General features: G+C 41.9%; 1 protein-coding gene across 2 annotated transcripts in view; it reads right to left on the bottom strand.

Annotated features, from left to right (window-relative positions):
• Positions 1–17079: 17079 nt before the first annotated feature.
• MTX2 (metaxin 2) overlaps positions 17080–24908 on the bottom strand; it is a 34367-nt gene continuing 26538 nt past the window's right edge. The window contains exons 5-11 of one of the 2 annotated variants that reach the window (XR_012463227.1): positions 22365–22441; positions 21551–21643; positions 20789–20827; positions 20253–20378; positions 19538–19614; positions 17700–17857; positions 17080–17562 (exon numbers count right to left, since the gene is read on the bottom strand). Coding sequence is in view for 1 of the 2 variants with exons in the window: in XM_074145213.1 (XP_074001314.1) it covers positions 17352–17562; positions 19538–19614; positions 20253–20378; positions 20789–20827; positions 21551–21643; positions 22365–22441 (623 nt within the window). In the remaining variant the exon portion in view is untranslated. The remainder of the gene's footprint in view (positions 17563–17699; positions 17858–19537; positions 19615–20252; positions 20379–20788; positions 20828–21550; positions 21644–22364; positions 22442–24908) is intronic. The other variant, XM_074145213.1, reaches the window with a different exon arrangement.

Below are 24908 nucleotides of genomic sequence, written 5' to 3'. Positions count from 1 at the left end.
AAAAGCAGGGGAAAAAAACCCATCATGGTAAACTAGTAAAGACATTGAGTTTCTATGAGCTTAGAGATTCAGTAGCGTGTAGTAATGCAGTCTCTGCAGATGCCACTCCACTAGTCACTTATGGTGCATGTGTCTTGGCAAAAGCATCATCTCCAGTATGCAAGTGAATGTCTTCTGCACAGTGGCCATGGGGCCCAGGCCCTGCCATGCAGCTGCATTTTATGTAAGTTATAAATTATTTAGAAAAGTATATAAAAATTTGTTGTATTTGTTTCTTATCCCAAATAATTTGGGGATTTTTCATTTGTATTCTCAAAACTGAGGAAGATGATATCATACTGTTTATGGTTTAATCCTGTATAAATAGTACTCAAAATTGTGTATGTGTATCATCTTCAAATTGCAGAGTACTATAGTGTGTGCTTAATTTTAGGTGTGTAGGTAACTTCCATGGAAGTTAAAGGGAATTTTTAAAAGTGTGCTTTGAATGTTTTGCCAAGTATGAATAGATATCCAGGGAGTACCTGAGTCAAGTGTATTTGCATTCCTTTAAATAGAAACAAAGCTATTACTTTAAAGTTATATACACAGGCCCCATTTCTGCAACTGCAATGATCCGTAACAGCAAGATGTATCCTATAGGCTTGAGAAAATGTTTGGCAGTTGAGATTCTCTGCATGTTACATGATCAGACAGATTATCTGATGGTTTTGGCCATACAAATCACTGAGTCCTAAGCCTATGATGACTATAAGTGAGAAGCAATTTAGTAAGTAAATGCTTTTCCACTCACAAATAACCAGAAATACCACTTCACAGATATATTCAATAGAAACAAGCCACATTATAAAACTTTGTCCTTCCTTTTTCTTTGTATGATCTACTGGTTTAAATATTTAAAGGACCGCTAACAGTTTAATATAGGTTATCTTGATCACACAGAAATATGATACGATCCTCAGTGCACTTATCTGTATCAGCTCTCATATATCCACTTACAAGGCTATTGTCTGAACTCCTGAAAACAAGATCTTGGTGAGGGGTTTCTTTTGTTGGCTTAGTAACCATGTTTCTTCCTGCAGAAATAGGGAAGTGCAGGTATATCCTAGGGATAATTTCTTAAGAGATGCATGACCAAGAAGTTTGCCTTCTAAAGTTCCAGATAGATGAAGCAAAGAAGGACCAACAGAGTCACAGCCTCAGAGCTGCTGTCAGGAGGTGACCACTGGGGTCTCTAGTCCAGCCTCCTGCTCAGATCAACACTATTGCCAGCTCCAGATCAGGCCAGCCCTGGCTTTGTATAGTCAAGTCTCAAGACCTCCAAGGATGAAGGTTTGACAGCCTCACTGTTCTGGTGCTGTATCACCTCCAGGGGCAATGTAACAGTGCTGGTATTCAGCAGTGTGCCCAGCTAGAGCCAAAGGCCCAAGGAGGTCACTGCCAGGTGATTTAATGGAGGTTTGTAATTTATCACTATTCAAATTGTCTACTGGCTCCCAAAGGGAAGGAGCAAATCAGAAATCAGGCCCCAGGCTGGCTTGTCATTTTTGTTGCCTTAGTTTTGTCTTTTCTGAGACTTTCACTTACTAGTGGAAGTCTCCGAACTGCAGAAAAGTTTGCCACAGAAGCAAACCTACACACTGCACTTGGAGTAGGGTGAGACTGATGAGGCTCTCTTGCATTAGAGGGTCATGCTGAAGTACCTCTATGGCTTGATCCAGCATCACCTGACAAGAGATGATGTGAGCCACATAGAGCAGATTATAGTCTGGACTTAATTCCATTTAGCTAGAAGTCTGTTGTGATCCTGAAGACCTTAGAAATGTAAGCATTACATTCAAATGTGATGCTGGAAGCAGGTTGTTGCTTGCAAGTTTGTTCCAGCCTGCAAGCCTGCTACAGCTTGTAAATTTAATTTTAGCTCTGGAACTTGCTCCAGCTTTGTAAGGTTACTGAAATCCTGAGAGAAGCCAGATTTCTTCTATGCAGCATGAATAGCACAACAGTGTTTTCTTAGGAATTACACCGCCCAAAAAAAAGCGCCCCCCAACACCAAGGGCTTGAACCAGGTTTTCCCACCTGTCAGACACATGCTGAGCCATTGCTGTTTGATAACAATTAATTACTCCTCGCCCCTTTCCTCCCAGCAGCTCCAGCTTAGCTACAAGGTTTTAATTAATGAGTTTTTCCTAGACTCAGAAACCAGGAAACAGAAGGAAAATGAGGAGCCAAAGTTGCTTGGTGCCGTGGTTTATACTCCCCTGCTTTGCTTTGTCTCTGCCGTCCATGTTGTCAATAAAACAAAAAAACCTGTTTTGAAAGTTAGAGCAGCATTGGTTTGACTAACAGCCTGCTCCTTGCAAAGTATTTATATTTGAGCTTATTGAACATTCATTATGTATCAGACACTCGGCCTTGTAAAATCGATCCAGGAAAGGCTCGTCGCACCAGCCGGGCCCCTGCCTTGCTGGTTGTGTGTTGAGGAGTGCATTGCTTTTGCTTCCAGGCTCAAGCAGATAGCGCAGCACAAGCTCTCTGAGGCAGCCTTCCAGTGAGGGCACAATAATAGCTCTTTTCCTGACCATTAATTCAGACATCATGCAATCAGTCAAATGAATCTGTCCTCCTTTGCGGCTCTTGTGGAGATTGCTGTCCTCTCAGCTCCAATGAAAGGGACCGTGACTCGGTAGCCTGTGTCTTCCTTTAATTAGAGCCGGTGATAACCCACGGACGGGCTCATTTTGCAAACAGCCATATATCATACGGCCGTCACTGCCTGGCACCAACAGATTGCTGTCTATAAACAGAGCACCTTTGATATGAAGACAGCAAGCATGGGAACACCCCATGAGACCACAAATATAGCTCCTGTAGCACTCCTCTCTGAGGCTGTCCCACACAGCCTGGCTGGGGTTTCATGTCAGAGCTGAAAGTGGCACGTTGGCCTTGAAAGAGCCCTTTGAAAATGCCTGTGTAGTTAGTCTCGTCTCAGCACTGAGCTTAACTGCTCCAGAGCAATCTGCATTTTAAGGAGAAACAGCTTTGGCAGTCCATCAACTTCCCTCTGTTTGTTGCTGCTGCATATTTTATGTCACCACCATATTACAAAATGAATACTCCATATTACAAAATTAATATTGGAACTATTTCCTCTGCATTTTATGGACTTTATTTGTGCTTTGTTTTCACACGATTGTCTTACTTTCTTCTCTAGAGAATTAATAGTATTATTGTCAAGGGCAAACAAGCCTGGAATTAATCTGATTTAATGTTTAATTATTACTTATGATGTTTTTTAGATTACATACCAGCATTGTAGAATGCCATTTTACAAGCCAGAACAGAGAGATGCACAGTAAGCTGGGACACTGGGAGTGCTCTGGGACCTCATCAGTGAGGTTTTTCAGCTGTAGCATCAGCCATTGCGTGGTGTGAGGTTCACTTTAAATTGCCGTTGCTCTAATCAAGGGAGCAGGCACAACACTTGGACAGGAAGCTGAAAAAATAATATAAATTTTAAAGCTGAGCTGAGAGCACCCACCTGGGTAATTTTGTGTCAAGCACAGCTCAGGCCTCCCAGCCTTCCTCTTTGGCAGCAGCTGTTGCCTGGAAGGTTACCCGAGCGACTGCTATGAAAAGGAATAAAAAAGGAGCTAAAGGAAGATTACTGCAAATATGTTTAGTATCTGTGTAAAGGCAATGGAGTATTTCTGTGGCATCTTTTGAAAGATGGTTGGGTTTCCCCTTGAGCGTACCTGGCTGCCTTGCCTGCAGAAATCCTGAATAATACAGATGAAATTTTGGCCTCTCTGAAGTTCAAGGGTAAATTTTTTACCTGCAGTTGGCATCAGTGAGAGGGAGGGGGTGAGGCTCTGATTTTCCCCTAGTCTTTACTCTCTGCCTGCCCTGGGAGCGAGGGCAGGGACCTGGTGACATCAAAAATCCCCTTGGCAGGGGGCAGCCCTGCTGCCCACCCAGCTCTGCAGCCCTGGGTTTGGGAAGGGGCTGTGCTGAGGAGCCCTGTGTCCACAGGACGGAGCTGGCGTGGCACACGGCAGTGCTGAGGTCTGCCTTGAACGGTGACGATGACCTGAAGGTGTTCGGCGCAGGCCTGTGAGCAATCCCTTCCTAGGAGGTCAGTGATAGCGCCCAAGCAAAATAGGGCTGTCTTGATGGTGTGAGGCTCTGCAGCCGGCGAGTGGAAACATGATAATCTTTTTAAGGTCATTTCCAGGCTTCCTACTCTGTGTATGTGGTGAAACCCTTATGCTCAGCGCTGTGTAGGCATCAAAATCAATAGCAGGGCAGCACCATCCTGTTAAAGGTGGGCTTGCAGGCCCTGGGGTAGTGCTGTTGCCGGCGGGATTAAGTTGTCTGCGTTATCCCAGAGTGAGAAGGGAGCTGGAGCTGCATCCTAAGGTCTAGCAGGGTTGGAAATACTCAATTTCTACTCTCTTTGCTCAGAAAAAATATTTCCCGTTTTCTCTCTTTTTTTTTTTTTTTTTTTTTTAACTTGGAGAGTGATGGTAGTAGCGGAGCTAAAGGGTGACTAAACACTAAATGCAAATTGTTTCATTTAAAATAGGGCTTATAACCTCCCGGCAAGTTCCAGACAAATTGTTTGTAAAAACTCCTTATTAAACATTGCTTATTGTTGTCCACAGTTGAAATTTAGTTTACATAAATATTTAGGAGTAGTGCTAAATAATTACATGGCAGGATAATCTGTTCTCCTTATATATGGTTATAATAATTTCTAAAAATCTATCCATGGAGTAGTTCAGGAACAACTATTCTTCAGCAGCTATTTTGGGTCAACTCAATGCATAGTCTATTATAGGTATTACTTCTGCTGCAGAGTAATGAATCATATTTGCACTCAGGAAGTCACTTGTGTAATTGTCACTAAATATAACGAATGCAAGGCTATTTAAGGGTTTTCAGGACTGCCTGATGTTCTAGAAGACATTGTTTCTCTGCAGAGGAATGGTAGAAGCCCCATATTCCAGGTCCTGTCAGTGGCTTAATACAGAAGAAAGGGAACTATCAGGATTTCTGCAACGGGATATTGTCGCACTTTTGCAATTCCCACATAAAGTGAAACGGGGGCTTCTTAATTTGGAAAATTTACTTGTAAACTGGGTATAAAAGTATAGCAGAATTCCTCTGCATATTAAAGCCTAGCTTATCAGTTTTAAAACTATTCCTTTGATTATTTATTCTGAGTCCTGTGTTAACACAGGACTAAACCCCATATTGCAAATCAGAGACTCTGAAAATACTCTGTTGCAGACAAATTCCCTGGTGCTTCATTTGACAAAAAGATGGATTAGAACAAAGTCCGGAGTGTTATTATTACCACCTACATGAAAGATTGTTTCTTTTATTTGTATTAATTACTGATTAGTGCTTTCTGTATCTTCATCTCTTTCAGATGTTTCGAATGAGATGTGTTGCTTTCTATAGTTTCTTATCTAAAGGGAACCCTGACAGAAAACTGGTATCTCAGCCACCGTGCACAAGAAAGTCATTGATGTGTTCAGACACTGTACTTCAGGGAAAACCCTGGATGACATTCTTGGAGAGGTAAAAATAAGTTCACAGATAATACTGCAGACAGCTAGTTTTCCACCCAACAATAATGTTGTGAGTAAATATAGTAATTTACTTTAAATTGGAGTGCAGAAGGAGAAAGGAACTGAGCGTGTGGGGCTCCTTCACAGAATCACAGAATGATATGGGGTTGGAAGGGACCTCTGGAGATCATCTAGTCCAACGCCCCTGCCAGAGCAGGTCCACCTAGAGCAGGTTGCATGGGATGGTGTCCAGGCAGGTTTTGAATGTCTCCAGAGAAGGAGACTCCACCACCTCTCTGGGCAGCCTGTTCCAGTGCTCTGCCACCCTCAAAGTAAAGAAATTCCTCCTCATGTTTAGATGGAACTTCCTATGTTCGAGTTTGTTGTGCCAGTTACCTCTTGTCCTGTCACCTCTCCTTGGGCATGTGGTGGTTGGGGAGCAGCCCAGAGATTGCAGTGGTCCTGGCTGCAGGAGGAACACAGGGCAGCCCTGGCTGGGCAGCTGTCTGACCGGGACAGGGCTGCCCCAACAGCTCCTGCAAGCAAGCTGGGGATGCTGGCATCATCTGCTGGGGTCATGCTCAGGGGCTTTTATTTATTTGGAAAGAAAGACAACAGAGTGGCTCCTGCCCAAGGGAATTTGCACGCTGACTGGGACAGAGAGGGTGTGGGAGATGTCCTAGCCAAAGGCTTCATAGGCAGTTTGGCCTCTTACTGCCCAGTCAAATGTTGTGGGTCAGGCAGCAGCCCTGGGGCTTGCAGCTGCTAATATGTCTCTTGGTTGTTACAGCCTGGTCACTGCAATGATCTCAGCTGGGAGGGCGTTCTCATACAGATCCTCTTGGTCTCACCATTCAGGATGAGCAAAGGCATCTTCTCTGCCTGGGAAAAGGCAGTAGAAAAAGAAGCAGTTACATGGGTAGGTGGAGGAGGTTGCGCTTAAGAACCTTGAAATGTTACTGAGCCCTCACGTAGCCTGTGGAGATCTCAAAATGGAAAAATCCAAGGCAGGTTGCCAAGTTAGGACTGCACTTCAGCATCCTATCTGAGAAGATAAAAAGCGGCTTCCTGAGATTCAGGGTTCAGGCTTTCATACATTTGGTGCATAAAAATGATCGCATCTTGGATGCAAGGAAGCGAGGCCATTATTTAAGGTATCAATTAACATGAGACCAATATTTTGTTAGGTGACTGCATGAAATTCAGTGAGCCTTTCATGGCCCGGGTTTTGTTAAAAAGGGTAGTTTTAAAATAGCCCATTGTACGTCATCAGCTGATCTGTCATTTTCCATAATTCATGAGCACTGGTGCAAGATTAGACAATGGAGTCTTGGGTGAGAATTCATTAATTTCCTCCATGTTTTTAGAAATGTCAGAGGTGTAAAGCTGAGAATAATAAAAGTCAAACTCCTTAGATATATCTACTGTGCTAGGAAGAATATTACTCTGAGCATCTCTGATAGCATACAGTGTCTTAGTGTGCATGTGTCTTTAATTGGTATGCAAGGAGTTTATCTGCTTTACTGCCTGCACTTATCAGAAAAGATATAAAATGGGATGGTGATAATGGCTGCCTTCAAAGAAAAAGATATGTTCTTTCAAGGGTGTAAGTGCAATAAATCTTTCTAGTTTAAGGGCTCACTGGAAGCAGAAAGATTCTGTTCTGCTGACAACTGAATGTGGGGAACTTTCCCAGGGGAAAACAAATCATGTTTCTCCATTCAAAATATAGTAAAAAGCCACCAAAATATGGTACTCCAGAATGTATATTACAGTATTTCCTACTGACTGCTTTACCAATTAAGACACACTTACATACGAATACATTTCTCAGATGGTTAATATAAGATATCTGGCACTGAGTACATTTAGAATACACTTGTGAATGACTCCCATGAACTGCATGATTCTGCAGTTCAAATTTAAAAGAAAAAAAAGACTAAAAATAAGCAGTCAACTTTAGGTCTTTTTTAAACTATACCACAGGAATTAATTTGCCTGGAATAAAAGAGACAATGCTGAGTTCATTGCTATTCCAGAACCATTCTGCACATCTATGAAAAGCAGAGTTAATACTACAGGCACCTACTGCGTCTTGAAGGGATCTTTGGTGAGTTGAAAAGAAATCAGTATATTTATTTTATAAAAACCCACATTATTCATAAGAATCAAATGTTGTGCCTGACTGTTAGGGAGAAACAAAACAGACAAGGGTGTTTTAAATTGATCTGTCAGTATGGTGCTTTCCAGTGCTCACTTTGTTCATGCAGCCAGCAACTGATGTTAGCATGAATTTAAATAATTCCTCTTGCCTTGAATAATGACCACGAAAGTCGAGTAATGGTATCTAGGAAATATCCCAACTTTTGAGGAGCTGCCTCTTATCTAGGACTATTTGTTTGCTCCTCATCTCCCCCTGTCCCTAATTGCAGGGAGGTGCTCTGCACAGCATATGACTAAACATAATACAATTTGATTTGTGTTGCAGTGTTCTGCAAAGAACAAATCTGTAAAATTACAACATGTGAAAGCTTAACACAATGATATAAAATGGCAGTGGCACGGTTCATATCTTAAACTGACAGACTGATGGTGATTATTGCAAGGACAATGCCCTGCATATGTCAAACGATTTGCAAATAATTTATGTCACCTTATCCTCCATTATTGTTTTTGCAGAGGACATAAACTGTGTCACTAATATTAAACTGTCGGCAAAAAGAGCCTACCTCAGCTTTTTCCTAGCTGAGAATGCAAAGACATCTGCGCAGAGACAAACATGCATATGGCCATCATTTGTCCAACATCTTACACATTGTGAAGGTTTTTTACTTGAAATGCCAACCTATGTGGCAGATGATGTATGTGTTTCTTCAGTCCTGTGATTACCAGCACAGAGCTGCTCTGCAGTGCTCTTCACCTCATCAGTTCCACAAGCTGCACTCCAAGGTGTGTGAAACATTTGCAGGGAGATGGCATCTGACATGCAGCAAGGCAAAAGCATTCTGGTGTGAATATTTGACTCCAGGTTTTGTTCAAATCAGGGTCAGATTCTGACCTGGAGAAATTAGTGTGGGTAGAGATTTAGCACTACAAAATAGCAATTTGAAAACTGGAATGAATATATTTTAAAGATGGGGAAGCAGAGGAAAGTGGTGCTGTCTCCTGGGTGACTCCCAAGGGGCTGCAAAGGAGAGGGGAAGGGGGAAGGCTTTATAAATGACCTGGGCTTTATTCTTTTGGAAATGAGCAGAGGACAAGGCAATCTTAGTCATTTCTATTTGTTAAGTTGCATTATCTCAACTGCTGGGTTCTTTGTTTAGGTTTTGATGGTTCATTTATTACCACCAAGAAACACCTTTGAAGGGTGATTTTCAGAGGCCGTTGTGGTTAAAAAAGCAGCAAAGAATGCAGTGCAGTGTTTGGAGCGTGGAGCTGGGAAACCAGCCGCCAGCCTCCTGCTCTAGATTTCGCCCTGCTCACATTTGGGACAAATTACTTGCAACTGCTGTGGCTTGACTTACTCTTCTGTCAGGCGGGTTTTTCTGTCTGACTCACCCACTCAGCTAAGTTTGCCAAGTATTTCGTAATCTTTGGCTAGAAATCACTCGTTTGATTGCAGATCAGTGACGTTTCAAACGGGATGCATCAAACAACTTCTGCTGGCTTCGGTGCAAGAGATAGCTCCAGTTCACTGTGGTAAGGAGGCCAATATACGGAGAAACTCACTGAGCTGATTTTAGGATTGAAAGAGAACTCAGTTCCCTTTCTACCAGTTTTTTCCTCTTTTGGAAGCCTTTTTTAAGTGTTTTGGACTTTTAACCCTCTCAGGAGAGGCTCCTGGCCTTTCCAAGCTTTGCTCAGCCTACTTCTCAGTAAATCACAGTTTATGACTACATTGATAAATTTTTATTATTATAATACAAAAATGCCAAAGAAATTTGAGAGAACTGCATTATCCAAATGAGTTTTAATCTTACTTTCCATTTTTCCAGTGTTGAATTTTGTCAAACTTCAGGAAAAAAAATTAACGCGTTACCTTGTTATTAGCATTTTTTGTGATTAGTGAGTTAGAAAAGCATATTTTAGGCATCGTAGCTCATGGAAGCACAATATGTTTCCTGTGGCAGTAGCATTTGGACTCACTATAGATACAAGGGACAGAAGGTGGTAGGCTTGTAGGATGCTTCCCTCTGCCTAAACAAATCCTAGTAAGGTGATTCTATGGGCACAAGGAATCCCTCTTGAAGCAGAGGGAGGAATGCAGTCCACAGGCATGAAAACCTTTCCTAAGGGAGACCTCTTTCCTTCCCCTGGTGCAGGAAAACCCTGAAGCAGCAGCAAAGGCAGGGGGATCACGAAAGGATGTCAGGGAGAAGGGGCAGTAGGACAGGCCCCAGGAATATGCACTGAACCAAAGGAAAGCGCCTCCATAGAAAGGGGCCTGCAGGAGCTGCCCTCTGTGTGTCAAAAGCAGTTCCATCGAGCAGCGTTTTCCCCAGCAGTGTTTTCACATTTTGCTACGAGTGTGCTTTGGCATCACAGCAAGACCTTTGCACTCACGCTCGCATGTACTATACAAGTCACAGGCATCTGGGATCATTACACACACAGGCAGAAACCTACCTGTCTTTTACAAAACATTATAACCTACAACAAAATATGCTGGAGAGGAGTTTATTTAAGTAGATAAAAACGTACCCTTCCCATAATGCCCCCAAACTACTGATCTTCATCAACTGGTTCCTTAAACATGCCACAACACACACTTAAAGCTGCAAATGAAAGAGATCGTGGAGATAGTCAGTAATCTCAGCCATATACTTCTTGGCTAGGAGGCATCGTAGATCAAAACGCTACGCACTTCTGAGGGAAGGAGTCGACAGAAACTGCAAAGGAATTTTAGAGAGGAATTTAAAGGAATCATGATAGAAACAGCAGTGGACCTATAGGGAAGTTTTTATTGTCTTGACAAGAAAAGAAAATGGGCAGCTCTTAACCTAGCAGTCCAAGTGATAACATCTGGGAGATGAAGGATAATTGTCACAAGATAGTATCAGGCAATAATCCTGTGCCTCAGTGACAAAACTGTTGACCCTAGCAGTGAGAGAACGGTGTGACCAGCAACAGATAGCTTCAAAGTCAAGAACACCTGGCCAAAATTGTAATTCGTAGCTGAAAGTAGAGAGAGACATCACCAGCTATGAGAGGATGACAGACAACCTGAGATGTATGACTAGGGAGGTGTACTTGCTGCTTTCAAATCTTTGGCAGGAAGGAGTGGTAGAAATTGTAAATTCATGACGACAGCAGAGTAATTTGGAAGAGGAAGATGCTCTGGGGACTGGGCCATGCCATAGTTTGACCAGACCAGCTGCATGATGGCTGGTCCTCTTTCCAGCTGTATACAATTTGTCATGGCTAAGCTGTACTGGTTCCCCCCAACAGCATCTGCAACAAGGTTCATTCAGATACCCTCTGATAGCTGCCTGCTTAGCCTAGGAAGATGGTCTTCTGTTTGCAACAAGCCCTTTGCTGCTGCTTTTATTTTCTATAAGCGATCATCCTTTTCATTCTTGTTTCAAATCTTTGTCACTGAACTGAGGCCACAAACCCTGAAGACTGATAATTTAAACAGTGCTTGTAGGGCAGGTGATCATCATGCCCTGTGTCCTCAAGATCTCTGATTTTCTTCTTAAATGCAGAATAAACTGTTAGGTAAAAAATAATAATAATAATAAATGTAGATGAGAGAGCATTTATGTGACATAAAGCTTGCTTACAAAATGTCTTCATTGACAAACTGGGTTACTGTCAACATTAAGCCAAATAGGGGAGGCATGAGTTCCTGTCGACCTCTCATGTCAGCTCACTATTTCAAGACAGCCTCTGGGTACGCTGGCTCAGTAAACAGGGGTTACTTTGGTTGCCACAGATGTCAGCAGGGGCAGTCCATCTGTGTCAACAGTGGAAGTTCTTCATGTAAACTAGTACCAAATTTGAAGTCTGCAGCAATAGAGGGGAATGGTTGATGCTCTCTGTGGAAAAAGCCTGTGCTGCCTTTCCAGCAAGTGAAATTAGTTGGAGCCAAAAAAGGTCTCTGAAACCCTTAAAATTGCACCCAAAGTTTCTGCTTGCTTTCAGTGGTGGCACTTCTCTCCCAGGCTGAGTTCTTCAGCCGTATTCAAGGCTAGCAGTCAGTTTACATCTCATTTATGAGCCTAGAAAATAGCATTTCTGTGGGCACTGCTACGCTGTCAGCTCCTCAGCTCCCCACAACGGTCTCGCAGGGAGAGGACGGACACGGTATGTCTCAGTGACTTGGTGGCTTAGGGTTGTAAGAGAATACACAGACCTCATTTCAACGTAACCGCTTCTGTGTAGGCCAACCCTTTCTGTATTTACATGTTAAATACTTCTGATCAGGTGGCTACAACTTGTGGGCTCTTTTAATCCCGTAGGTGACTAATGGCCCCAGTACGGATAGTTACCTGGGTGTAAACTCAATTCTCTTTATGTCGCTGATTTTGTTTCCTGCACCCCTATTATTGCCTTCACACAATGGTGTTTTGCCAGGCTGGTAACTGTTCCTATGGCAAAACCTTCCAGCCCAGACAGGCCCTAGAAGGTTAAAGTCATTTCAACGTTTCTTTCGAGGCGATTACACAATGGGCCTTGCTCTCCCTGCCAAAACCTACTTTTTTACAAAGTCGGGGATGTGGGCGTGAGCCAAGTACTGCGAACCCCTGACGCAGAGGAGCGCGTGTTAGCAGTTAGTGAATGACAGAAGAGCGATCAGCCAGGAAAGTTTCAAACTACAGCAGGGTATAGCCTGACTTTGCTTATGCTTTCTACTTCCAACTCCTACTTTTATCCTAAGATCAGATAACGAGTAGCACTTTTTCTTTGTAACAATTCATTAATCAGAGAAATGATCCTTGCTAGTGTTTAGATGTTTTACTTAATTTGGTACTTCTGGCCTGCTGCCCCAGTAGTGCCAAAATTATTATTTCTCACCCAGCAGGTGATAAATAACAACTTCAGTCATGATTAATACCATGAATTTCTCAACCTGACTAATGCAAAAAACTTCAAACCTGCAGAACAAGTGGGTGCTAATTGTTGTGAGAGCCATTGGAGCTGCACTCTGCTTGTAAAGAAAGAAAGCCACAGGAAATGAAGCGTTTTCTAGCAGCACAGCTGATCCTAAGAGGCATCATTAAGTGCAGCTCAGCAGCATTCTCCATGTGCAGGGCTGTGCTAGGCTCTTTTTTTCCACAACACTGAGCTTTAACTACATTTGAGAAGCAGGAGATTACCAGGTTATTTTTCCTTCCTTGGGGAGGAAGAGGGGAAATAAAATAAAAGGCAAAGACAATAGCAGATGACTATCTCATTAATACCACTCAATACTCTAATTTTTAGTGATATGTGAAGAGTGATAGATCCTAGCAAAAGCTGCTACCACCAAAGCTCCTTCACAAAATGTCTGTCTTGAAATCTCATCACAACATCATAAAATGTAGGTAGCATTAGAGACTCCCGAGTCAAGGAGAGGGACAGGAAAACCAGGGGCTCAGGAGAGGCTGTTACTTGGAAACACTGATCCAGTACTGTGAGCAGCCTGGTCCAGTGGCAGGTGTCCCTGCCCATGGCAGGGGAGTTGGAACTAGATGATCTTAAGGTCCCTTCCAACCCAAACCATTCTATGACTCTATGATACTACAAATTAGCCTATGGCTGAAATCCTGCCTACTTTCAAAGCATAAGCTGGTTTGCCACAGCCTGTGGTGGAGCAGGATGGTTGCTCCATTTCCTGTGCTGTACATGCAGAGGTGCAGGGTACATGGGACCCACAGTTTAGCTGTGCATACGGTGCTGTGCTGTCAGGCACATGAGACCTCCGCAACATCTGGAACTGGCACCACGCATTTCTGATAGGAGCAGACACCAGAATCCACCAAGGACTCCACCAGGTAACTGTGCTGAGTGGGGGGGTCTGTGCTGAGCAAGATTAGTCCCTTCCAGAACCCCAAAGAAGCATCTCGGGAATGGAGGCGCAGTCTTGTTTTCACCAGGACTTTCCCAATTGTTTTAGCTCCATCAGGCAAGGAAAGCATCTGCTACTTTCCAACTAGCATTTAGCTCAACTTGAGCATCTCCATATGAAGCTATTAATTTGTGAAACAAAAAGACTGCAAGAAGCAAACCACCACAGGCAAGTTACTTATACATTGTTCAGATTCAGTAACGTCTATTCACTTGTAGCTATGAGTGCTTTTATGACTTTGTGTACTGTTCTGGTTGAGTGACTCCTGCAATTCCTGGTGGGGCATATTCAGAGGATGTATGTTAAGCCATGGTGCAGCTGCTCCTGACATTCTTTCTGTTAGAAATCTAATTTTTGTCTTGATTTTGGGAAACTTAAGAAGTTCCAGCTGTCTGCTTTCTTCATCCAAAATAGCCTCTGGGAGCTTGGGGTTTTTAAGCTTGAAAAGCGAGGAAAGAAAGTCATCATCCACATTGTCCTGCTACGTGAAACAGACCATAGGACTTCCTGGCCTGATTCCTGCCTCTGGTGCAGCAGTTGTGGTTCAGTCACGGGAGATCTAGAAAAATACATAACTCAAGAGTAAAATTCTCACAGGCTGCACTTGCACAGCCTTGTCTATTAGAGGGCCGCTCAGACTCATAGAAAGCCCTCTTTACTTGGCCTTGGTTAAGGCAGGTTGTTGACTTGCTCAACTCCGTTGCTATAAAAGTTACTGGGTTTGAGTTGGGGTTGGGTTTGGTTTTTTTCCACCCTTAACTGGTTTTATTGGTGGTCTTGTTTCAATTTTTCATTATTCTTCTTCTTGAACTGTGCACAGCCTTTCAGGAGCAATCAGTATCAGTGTCCTTTATACGATTGTGGCTTCCCAAGAGTTAAAGCAGGGCTTACAAGCTCTGGTCCTCGGTGCTCAGCTCAGTCGCTCTGCTAGCAATGCCATTTTAAAAAAGCATAATGGTTTCTTGTATTTATGAAAGACAAAGTCTGTCCTTTGTCTAGGATTTTAATAGCTATTTTCAACACCAGTAGCAAAGCCAATATTTTTCTTGTACTTTTAAGTTTAGATATCGCCTAGAACGAGGTGCAGCCTGAACTAGAAACCAGCCCTGTGGCAAACACACCGTACAGAAAGTATGCTCTTCAGTCAAGGAAGTAAGGAATGCTTTTTCCCATTTAAATTTTGTTTTACTAATTAAGTTATCAAAGAAGTCATACACAAGGAACGAGGGGTGGTTAAACTTTCAGAAACTATTCAGTTTAGCTTCCAGAGCTCAGTCTCTGCTTGTTCTCTCACTTCAATATTGAAAACTCCGTGTAATTTGCCTGTCTCTGTATCCTTAAGTGCAGTCTAAGTAGCTCAGATGGATTTCCACAAGCTTTGTTTTTAACAGATCAGTATCTTTGCTGAACCACTTCCACAGCATTTGAGTATATTTTCTAGAGGAGACATTCAAAGTGGGTTAATGCATATGGCTACCTCACTGGGGTTTTTTAATCCTCTGAAGTTATGAAGCTTGTTACATATTACCACACAAAATTTGCAATAACTAGCAGTTCAGCGTTCAAAGTGTGGTATTTATTACCAATGCTTGCTCTGCCTCATGGAAACCTTGCCAAAGTAGAAAAACATTATTTCATTCAATGCTGTTTCAAAGCAATTGCTAAAATTTGGTTACAAGTTGGCTAATGGGCACTGCAGCCTTGAAAGAGGAGGAATACGTGCCCACTTGCACTTTTTCAGATGGCGTGTAAGTTAATGCCTGTGCATAGGTGGGCTTGAAAATCCATTAAGTAAATTACACCTGTAGTTCAGTCTACTGCTAGGAGAAGAACTGCCAAAGCCACAGGAACTAGGGTAAAATCTTGACTCATGAATGGTGCTCTGTAAATAGCAGGAGGTAAAAGGCAAGTTTTATTGCTCTGGATTAAGACACTTTAGTTTTCACGCAGGATTTCCCCATCACTGTGACACTGCTAGCTTTAGAGACTAGACTACTAGAAAGTGTTTTTCTCTCAAAGTAGTGTATATCATAATATTCTCTCCAAACTAAGAAAATCCCCACAAAAAAATTCTTTTCCAGTTTTTCCAGAAGTTGCATTAATGCAGAAAAGCAGGTTTGAAAGAAATATCTGGGTTCTCAGCTACTGACTGCTTCAATAGCAGAAATTGTCACTGAGCCACCAAGAGTTGATGGGGTTTAGTTTGAAAAGGTATTGAACATACACATCTGAAATTTTAAGACTGAAATGCAGGACGAGCAATTTTCCTATCCTGGCAAGAGTGATTTGATAAAAGACCCATCAGTCCTTACATGAAGTTGACTCCAGTAGGACTCTTGTATCAAAAAGCAGGCAGTAAGAATTCAGCTCCATTTTCCAGCGGAGCTGACAAGAGGAATGAGTAAGTAGTAGTGGTTCACAAGCTACAGATTCAAGACAGACCCAGCCAGTCCAAGGTACGCAGCAGCTTTCTGTTCAGCTTCTAAGAGAGAAGGAACTGGCAGCCAAAAATGTCATGATCATTGCATAACCAGTTCAAGCCAGTAAGCATTTTGACACTGAGGAGTATAGTCAAAAAATGTATATTTCATAGTAAGTAAACATGACAGTTCCAACTGGCCAAACATCCTGAGCTGGTTCCTGCTTGTGCCCAGGACCTCCTGAGTGCACAAGGACTCCACATTCCCAGGGTTGCTGGTGCTTTTGGAAAAGTATCAAGTACAACTGACAAAGCAGAACAGAGTGGTGCCATTTAATGCATTTGAAGAAATACTAGTCAGACCGAGTCCTTGCCTCCACGCAGGAACTCTCCCTTGAAAAGCTGCACATTGTCAGGGTTTTTGGAGCACCGCAATTGTATTTATTTGTTTACTGCCGCATTACTGTGCCTGCACATAGCACAGGATAATATGGAGGCAGGATGAGCAAGGGATGCCAGCCACAGGCTCACACCAGCTCCTTGTGCTGCGAGAATCACCCCAGCAAGTTTGTCAAAGTTCAGAAACAACGTGAACATACTGGCAGTGGAAACACTGAAACAGACACTCACCTAGCAAATTCATTTCTTAAAGAGCAAGGCAAGCTGAGGATTAAAACTGGGGAATCCTAGGAAGCAAAAAAAATGTAAATCCAAAAACCAAGGGTGAACAAGAAATAAAAGCAGAGGCAGGACACACATAAGAAGAAGAAATGACAGCCAGGAGCTACTCTGACACAAAGTAAGAACCGACTGAATAAAATCACATTATTTGTGTGCTGCAGACCTCCAAGAAATTTTTGCTAGCCAATTCCTGAATTAATTTTGGCTGCGGCAGGCAAACTTAGTTTAATAATTCTAACTAGTTTACCATACAACTGTCTTCCAGGTGTCCTGCCAACAGGATCCCCACTCATTAACTACATAGACGTGAATTACATAGACATAAAACTTAGTAAGAAAGTTTAGAAAAATCTGAGAGAAACTTTTTAAAATATTTTATTTTTTTTTCATACAGATACAATATTTTTCCAAGGTCACTTTAGCGTAAGTGGCATACAGTCATTTCAGATTAAATGTGCACAGTATATTCTACAACACAAAAACTGCATTTAGAGTTTTTTTTCTCACTCCAGAATGATTTGGCAGCTTCAAAAAGTTAACACACATTTCCGTTCTCAAAATAAATCCACTGAACAACAAAACCCAAAACTGAAATGCAATCCGCCCTGACCACCAACCAGCACGCTTATCTCAGCAAGGACCTCTTAGCAGGTCGGGCTGCGACAGTCGCAGAGATGTCTTTATCATGACCCTCAAAGTACTGCTGCTCTATTCGCCGACAAAAGGCTGTGAGATTACTGTAGTTTTTCACTTTTTCAGAGAGTTCATCAGTGGTCAGTTGAGTAGTGAGGATTGTGAACAAATGTCCAAATACCAGCGCATCTAATTCAGTTGGTCTGTAAAAGCAAACAGAAATAAGAACAGGTATTTTGGAAGGCAAGGCCTGATTAAGGAAAACCCTGCTGTTCTGAATAACTTCTCGCTAGCCATGCAATCTAAGAATTGGGAAGAAATCAGGCAATACTGAACTTACCAAATGCAGGAAAACTGTGTATGCAGTACATAACCATACTGCTAGTTCTTAGTATGGCATCTTTCTTTGCTTTTGGTAGCTTGGAAATGTGGAAATAACACTTCTTAGAAAGGCCAGAGTTACTGATCCAGTATCAAACCATGCTCCACCTTTTAGTTCTGTAACAAGGGCAAATGCTTATCTTTTGGGGGTTTTTCTTTTTTCTCTGCAGACATTTATAAAAAAAACTCTGCTATTATCTCACAAAGGAAAAAAAAAAAAAGAGAGAAGGTGGGGAAAAAAGGCATAAAACCCCTATTCCCTTTCTGTGCTTTTCAATAGTCAGGAACTATTCAACCAGTAAGAAAAGGAGCTCCAGGGCGACAGCAGCTGGAAACATCTCTTTTTTGAAAAGGGACCACACAGAAGAAAACAGGTATTTTGGGAAACAGTGATCCATTAAACATTTTCAGTCCTACCTTATTTTAGATACAAGCCTTCTGAATTGTCATCTTGGACCTTTGTGTGTAAGTAGCCCATATGCAAATAAATTTTTTTTTCAAGTATATTAATTTAACTTAAGAGTCCTTCTCTAGTGTTCAAGGTAAGCAGCATGAGGGGTTTTTAACTGATAATTGTTTTGCCTTTCTATTTGTGGACCACTAAGAACTCTCCAGCAGAGATGCGGACCCTTGTATAACAAACTTCAATCTGGCAGCAACAGGCTGCCTTTATTATTTACCTGCTACAGACTCCCAGAAATCACAGACTTCCTGAAAAATACTAGACTAAGAATACATACTTCCTTAGTAGTATTTCAGCTAAAAAGCTTAAAGGTTGAAACTTTACCAAGAAAGCCTGGTTAACAAACAACAAAAACAAAATCCCCAAGCTACAATTCTTTACAAATACAGAAAGAAAATTTAGGAGATACTCTGTTAAAGAATGATGAGAAGATGCAATTAAAATTATCTTCTATAATACATATTTCTCTATCCACTCAATTTGCACTACCCACCTACTCTCAGCTTGGAAAAATTAAGGGGCAAAGACCCACACAGAAAAGTAACCAAGACCATATAATGCCTTTTGAAGACATCTCCCTGTCCAAACTGAAGTCCAGACCGGAGCATTTGCAGTCTGGTCTATGCACAGGAGGAGAGGGAACTAATGTGATGTTAAATCCATAACATTTAAAAAATATTGAATTATTGGAGAGGAAAAAAAAGCTCTTTACAATTGGAAGAAATGAGTGAAAGCAGAGACATCCCATGAAGGCCACATTGTTCCTTTTTTCTCCCCGGGAATGTGAATCTTAGTTTTCATTTTGCAACTGATCCTTTGTGGATACAAGGACACCTTCTCCCCCAGCTCTTACAACTCACAGGCACCCTCACGCTAACTCAGTTAATTCAGGGCTGCCCCTGGTGTTAAGCAGGGCAAGAGAAGCTGTCCTGGTCAGGATGGTCTCACTCCCCTGTACCTAGCAGAGAATGCTACCCAAGAAATACAAGTGAAGCTTTAAATGTGTCATTTTTAATCAAAAACTACCTGTATAAAGGTGTACATTTGTAGCCTACATAAGCTGTGGTAGATTCTGTAGAGAAGACGAGCAGAAGTAAAACTAAATCATTAATAGAAAAAAAAAAAACACACAACAGAAACTTACAGAAACTTTCCTTTTAATACCTTTAATTACTTATTTCTGAAATTTCATGTTTATATTCCAGTTGCACATTTGTATTTCCTGAACTAATCATGCAGCATTAAAATAAAACAGGAGTTTTCCATATATATATGTGGATGTATACCTATATCTCGCATTCCTAGATGTAATATTTCAGTAAAGAGTAACTTACTGCTTATTGAAGAAATACGGTTGTGTTCCTAATCTCTGGGAGAGAGCCTGACAACACTGATCTACGTCTTCAAGCACCTATCAAAACATACAAAAGATAAAAGATCCATATTGCCAGGAAACACCAACATTGCAAAAAATAACCTCTTTACTGTATTTGCGCTGACAGTGGGAACAAGGAATATACGATGTTGGAACATCAAAAGCCGTTAAAGTCAGTCAAACCTACGCAGTAGGCAGGTAGCTAAATATTACTTAATCTAACATTTGATGTAAAGCAATTTTGATTAAGTGCTTCCCATAACATTTATAACTTAGCTTAATTAAAGCTACTAACTTATACCTCAAAACTGTTTTGCCTTTTTTTCTTTTCTCTTTTAAGACCTCTGACAAGGGAAGCCGCAATCCTGCAAAGCACGTATTAATGCCATAAAGCAACTTACAACCTATTTTCAGGACTATGGCCTAAACTAACATCACCAGGGATGTACACTCATGGTAAAACCTCCTCCCACCCCATCGGGTTGCACATAATTTAAAATTTATTGCTGCTGAAGGCAAATACCTGACTCCAGATAATATTTTAAGTACTAAATATATTTTTTACTGCATCTGTTTCAAGAAAGTGTTACTCTCTAAAGCCTTTAAAAAATAAAAAAGAAAGAAAGAAAACAATAAAACAGGGTAAAGAAATAAGCTTCACTTTGCATACTGACCTGTTCAAGTGTCTTGCCAGCCCATCCAATGGCTTTCATCTTTCGCCTTACCTCCCATTGCTTCTGATAGGACAAAATGCGGTTAAGAGGCCACGGGTAAGGGGAGCCATACCTCGGGTGGGTAATCTTTGGTTAGAAATAGAAAGGTACTGTGTTATCATGTAAGAAAATTCAGATACCTCTATGCCCAAAATAGCTACTATTCACATATTTCTATCAGAAAGGGAGCTGTAAAAGAGAAAGCGAGTTGTGTGATATGCTGTAATTATTTGCACAGAATTTATAGTTTGCAGCATAACCATTTAAAACTATTACTTCAGAAACATATACAAAACCCGTATCTATTTTGCAGTCAGCTACCTCCAGTAATGACACAACTTCCCTAAAATGTATATGCAAGCAAAATTAAAGTGAAAAGATTGTATCATTAATGGTATAAACCTCAATGTTTCATTTATGAGTAGGGACTTGCAATTGTGAGCAAAAGTGTTTTCTCATTAAATTTTAATTAAGATAAATGCTGCAGAACCACTCACCTCCTCTACTGTAACATCATCACACCATTGGAGATAGAGCTAGGAACAGAAAGAACACTTACTAAAAACTTCCTAATAAAGGAGAATACAGAGACAATCATTTCTCACTAGTAGAATTTTCTTTTCTATATTAGATTAAATTTCCATTTCGTTACTTTTGTTAGGCCTCTGAATGTAGAAAATAAATTAAAATTGGAAGGCAAAGCCCAGTTGCTAGTCCTTACTTTGCCAGCACCAGGAGCAGTCTGAGACCAAAGGCCCCCCTCCCGTTGTTGCACAGACAGCACACAACTCAGCACACAGGTTACCAGCCCAGTACCACCTGCAGCTTGCCAGTGTTCCCAGTGCTGTTCCTACGCTGGGATTATGTCACATTAACTGGCCACAGACGCAAACAGCAAGGGAACCCAGCCACCCACTAGACACACTGTGGAAGCTGACAGCAGGGTGCCTGCCTGGCTGTGGGACAGGGTAGGATCCCGGGAACCACTGGCATTTTCCATCTGTGGAAATCGGTTACTTCTACAGCTACATAACACACTTCAGGCAGATCAGGGGAATCATACCCAGGGCTTGTGTCTAGAGGAAAATTTCAGCAAGCAATCCATAGGGTCTAGAGAATTTATTCCTACCTCCTTTCACCTCAAAATTTGACAACATAATCTAAGAATGAGCAGTATTTCCAATATAAGGAAAAATCCTAAAGCTCTCTTGCTTATAATCCCTTATGTAAGTGTGTGGAGTTACTATGGTTTGCTGTACCTCCGCTGTCAAGAGCATATTATTGACTAATTCCATGTAGGCTTTCATCTCAGCTTTTTGGACTTCATCCAACCCATCACTGAGAGAATGACCCTAATGGGGAAAAGAAAAAAAGACAGACACACACATGTAAAAAAGGATATTGGAATATTCAGCAATGCCTGACCCAAGGACCTCTGAAGTCAATGAGCTTTGGCTCAGATCCTGATCTCTTAGAGAGTTCAATAGCAAATTACATATGCAATTTTTACATATAGTTTCCTTTAGAATTAAATCATCATAATGTAATACAGCTAATCTACAAAAAATGCACACTATTATCAGTTATAGATGAACACAGTTTGAGCACACAGCCTCCTGGCTAGCGTATCTCTGTGGTAAGAAGTAAACATAAATTTACATCTGTGATACAGCTTTATCAGCTGTTCGGTGAAAAGACAGGATTTTTTAAAAAATGGGGGCAGGAGGAGAGGGAGGCAAGGCTAGTTTGAACATTATCTGACACTTCGGGATTTAAACCAGTCATTCTGGGTTTAGGAGCTCTGAGACCCAGACACAGGGCACATAGAAAAACAGTCTCAGAAACTGGCACTGCCGTGCATCTATCCCACACAAAATTTACTTCCAGAATTTGAGTAAATGACAAACATTTCCACATCAACAAACTCCTATTACAGGATATTTTTCTTTTGAAATGGCATTAGATTTCTACACTGTTTTAAGAAATTACGTAACATTCCAGAAGAGCACCCTAAATCAGCACAAGTAGTAAGCGGATTAAATTCAGTAACTGATGAAAACATTGTACTATTACCTTAGCTTTTACAAACTGGACTATGGGCCCAAGTTCAGATACTACTTGATTTCCCACGTGAATAAAGGGTACTTTGCCTGCAAAATGAGAGATGTATTTTAGTAAGAGCTTTTTATTCCTGTAGAGCATCATTTACAATTTTCAAAGCAATTAAATATTGCAGGTAAAAGTGAACATCAGGTTTTTTTCCAAATGAGCACAGGTAAAGCTCTAACATATATAGCTCACCCAGCAAACATTTGTAGTAACAAACATCTTCCTCCTGATCTTCCTCCTCCTGATCCTCTTTTACATGCAACACTTGCAATTGTGTATTTCAAAGTTACGAGATCTACTGACTTGTATTTTAATAAAGGATTTTGCTTTGCTGGAAAGACTCCATTCAGCGTTTCTCTGAAGCACAGCTGAGAAACCCCAGGAAAGCAGACAGAGCCCTTGGCTAGTTTCACAACACAACGCGTTCCCACCCTCCCCTTCTAACCCACTAGCAGGGAAAGGGCTGCTGAAAGGATGACGGGAGATGTGGCGCTGTGCCCAGAAAAGCAAGCAGGGGGAAGAGCAAACACACATGCAGCCAGGCAGGATCTTGACTCTCCCTCCTCCAGTCCTTCAGCTTTCCAGCAACTGGACCAGCCGGCTCCTGTTGGCTGCCCCAGACTTCACCCTCTACTTGTGAGCTGGTATTTTCGAGGCTCTGTGGTCCTGGGGTCAGGAAGAGGTTCTCCGTATGAAACCTTCATGATCTCAGGGGCTGGCAGGGGGAAGGAGCTGTTTCATCATCACAGAAGCAAAATGGGGTTAAAGCTTAATACTAGTAAGGCTCAATGTTCAGTCTATGAATCTGAGCCCTGAGGGTCCAGCATGGAGCAGGGCTAAAAATGGCCAGTCCTCAAAAGGAAACTGGGAAATGACTGTGTCACTGGTAGAACTTCCCGGGGCGTGAAGGACTCCTGAGTCTGTATGTGTCACCGTCTCTGCTTGGTAACTTTTATTACCAACTTTTATTACCAACGCAGAACTGAGCCAAAGCTTTAAGGCAGGCAGAGATACAAGGTGAAGCCCTGTTACACACTGCAAGCCACAAGGAATAAGAAAAGTTTCCTTATGCCCATTTTTCCCACCTCTCAACATGTGAAGCTGAGGGCTCCTGCTCCAATCCGCCCTAACCAGGTTGCTTGTCCTGCAAATCTTCATCCAAGTGCAACTGACAAAAACATCAACCTAATATTTAAGACTAAATCTTTTAGGATTATTTATATGATTGAAATAATCCATAAAATGCAGATAAATGCTGGATGCTTTGTATTACTGAAAACGTCCTCAAGCCCAAAGGCAGTAAACAAGCCTGCCCAGCGCAGTGGGGCACAGCACCCTTTTACCTTCCGCCTCTCGCTGTGGGCAAACTCTGCTCTCCATAGACAAGAGCCCAAAGAACAAGATCAGTATTTGCCTGACTCCAAATATGTTATTAGCAACACATTCATTCTTTTCACCGAAACACAATAAACCTACTGTTCGGCCTAGCTCAAACACAGCTCATGTTAACAGCAGGTTCAGTCATGGTTTTTATCATGAGATTCACTTCTCACTGGCTCAATCAGCCTAAGGGTAATAAATGAAGTGCATCACACCAACCAAGGCTTCATCTGCGTCCACACGCTGCGTGATGCAGAAGGAAATGCAGACCTCTCTATGCTGCAGAATTCAGCGGTTTCAGTCAGACTGTACTTCACACACCAAGACAATCCTTTGGTATCATACTTTTGACTCCCTCAGAATGGGTTTCGTCATTAGAACGACTATGAGATAAATTAGCTTTCCCCCAACACGATAAGATGCAGATCTTTGTCTGCTGCTACTGTAAGACAAAAGGTGGTGGGGAGGAGAAGGGAACAAATGAAAACCTTGTCTGAATTATCATTAAATAACCGATATAAAGAAAGGAAATGTGGTTAGCGAATACAAATCATGACTCCAGAAGTAAGGGCACAAAGATGGCATGTATTTCTACCTACATTTAAAATTGAAGCAGTATCATTTTCCCTCTTGTGCTCCTTGTTTTCAGCAGAAGAAGGAACCATTCAGACCCATATTACAACATCAGATGCCAGCAAGTGTGGACATGGGGGTGTGAGTGGCAGTGAAGCAAGAGCATGCAACTGCCACCACCCTACTCTTGCGCATGCAAGATGCTTCTCTGTGCATGGATTCAGCATTTCAAAGCTAGCTTTATTTACTAACGAATTATTTATATACCTTCGTATTTTGCTGTCTTTTCCTGCTGCCCAGCAAACATTTTTTTTAAAAAATAGCATAATTCCACTGCTTTGATGAAAATATCAGTAGCAGCAGCAGAACCCATACAGCTGGCAGACACATGCTGACAGGCACTTCCAAGTGGCAGTCATCGGCTAGAGCCAGGTAATCAGTAAATAAGGACCTCTTCACACCACAAAAATCTGGGACAGGGTACGAGGATTGCCAGACTTTTGCACCCTGCATTGACCAATTCTCTCTGGATTTTAGGCAACCTTCTGGAGCCAG

The sequence above is a fragment of the Numenius arquata genome, chromosome 3 (assembly GCF_964106895.1).
Source record: "Numenius arquata chromosome 3, bNumArq3.hap1.1, whole genome shotgun sequence".
In the NCBI taxonomy this organism is placed as follows: domain Eukaryota; kingdom Metazoa; phylum Chordata; class Aves; order Charadriiformes; family Scolopacidae; genus Numenius; species Numenius arquata.
This window is presented reverse-complemented; position numbering and strand designations above follow the sequence as displayed.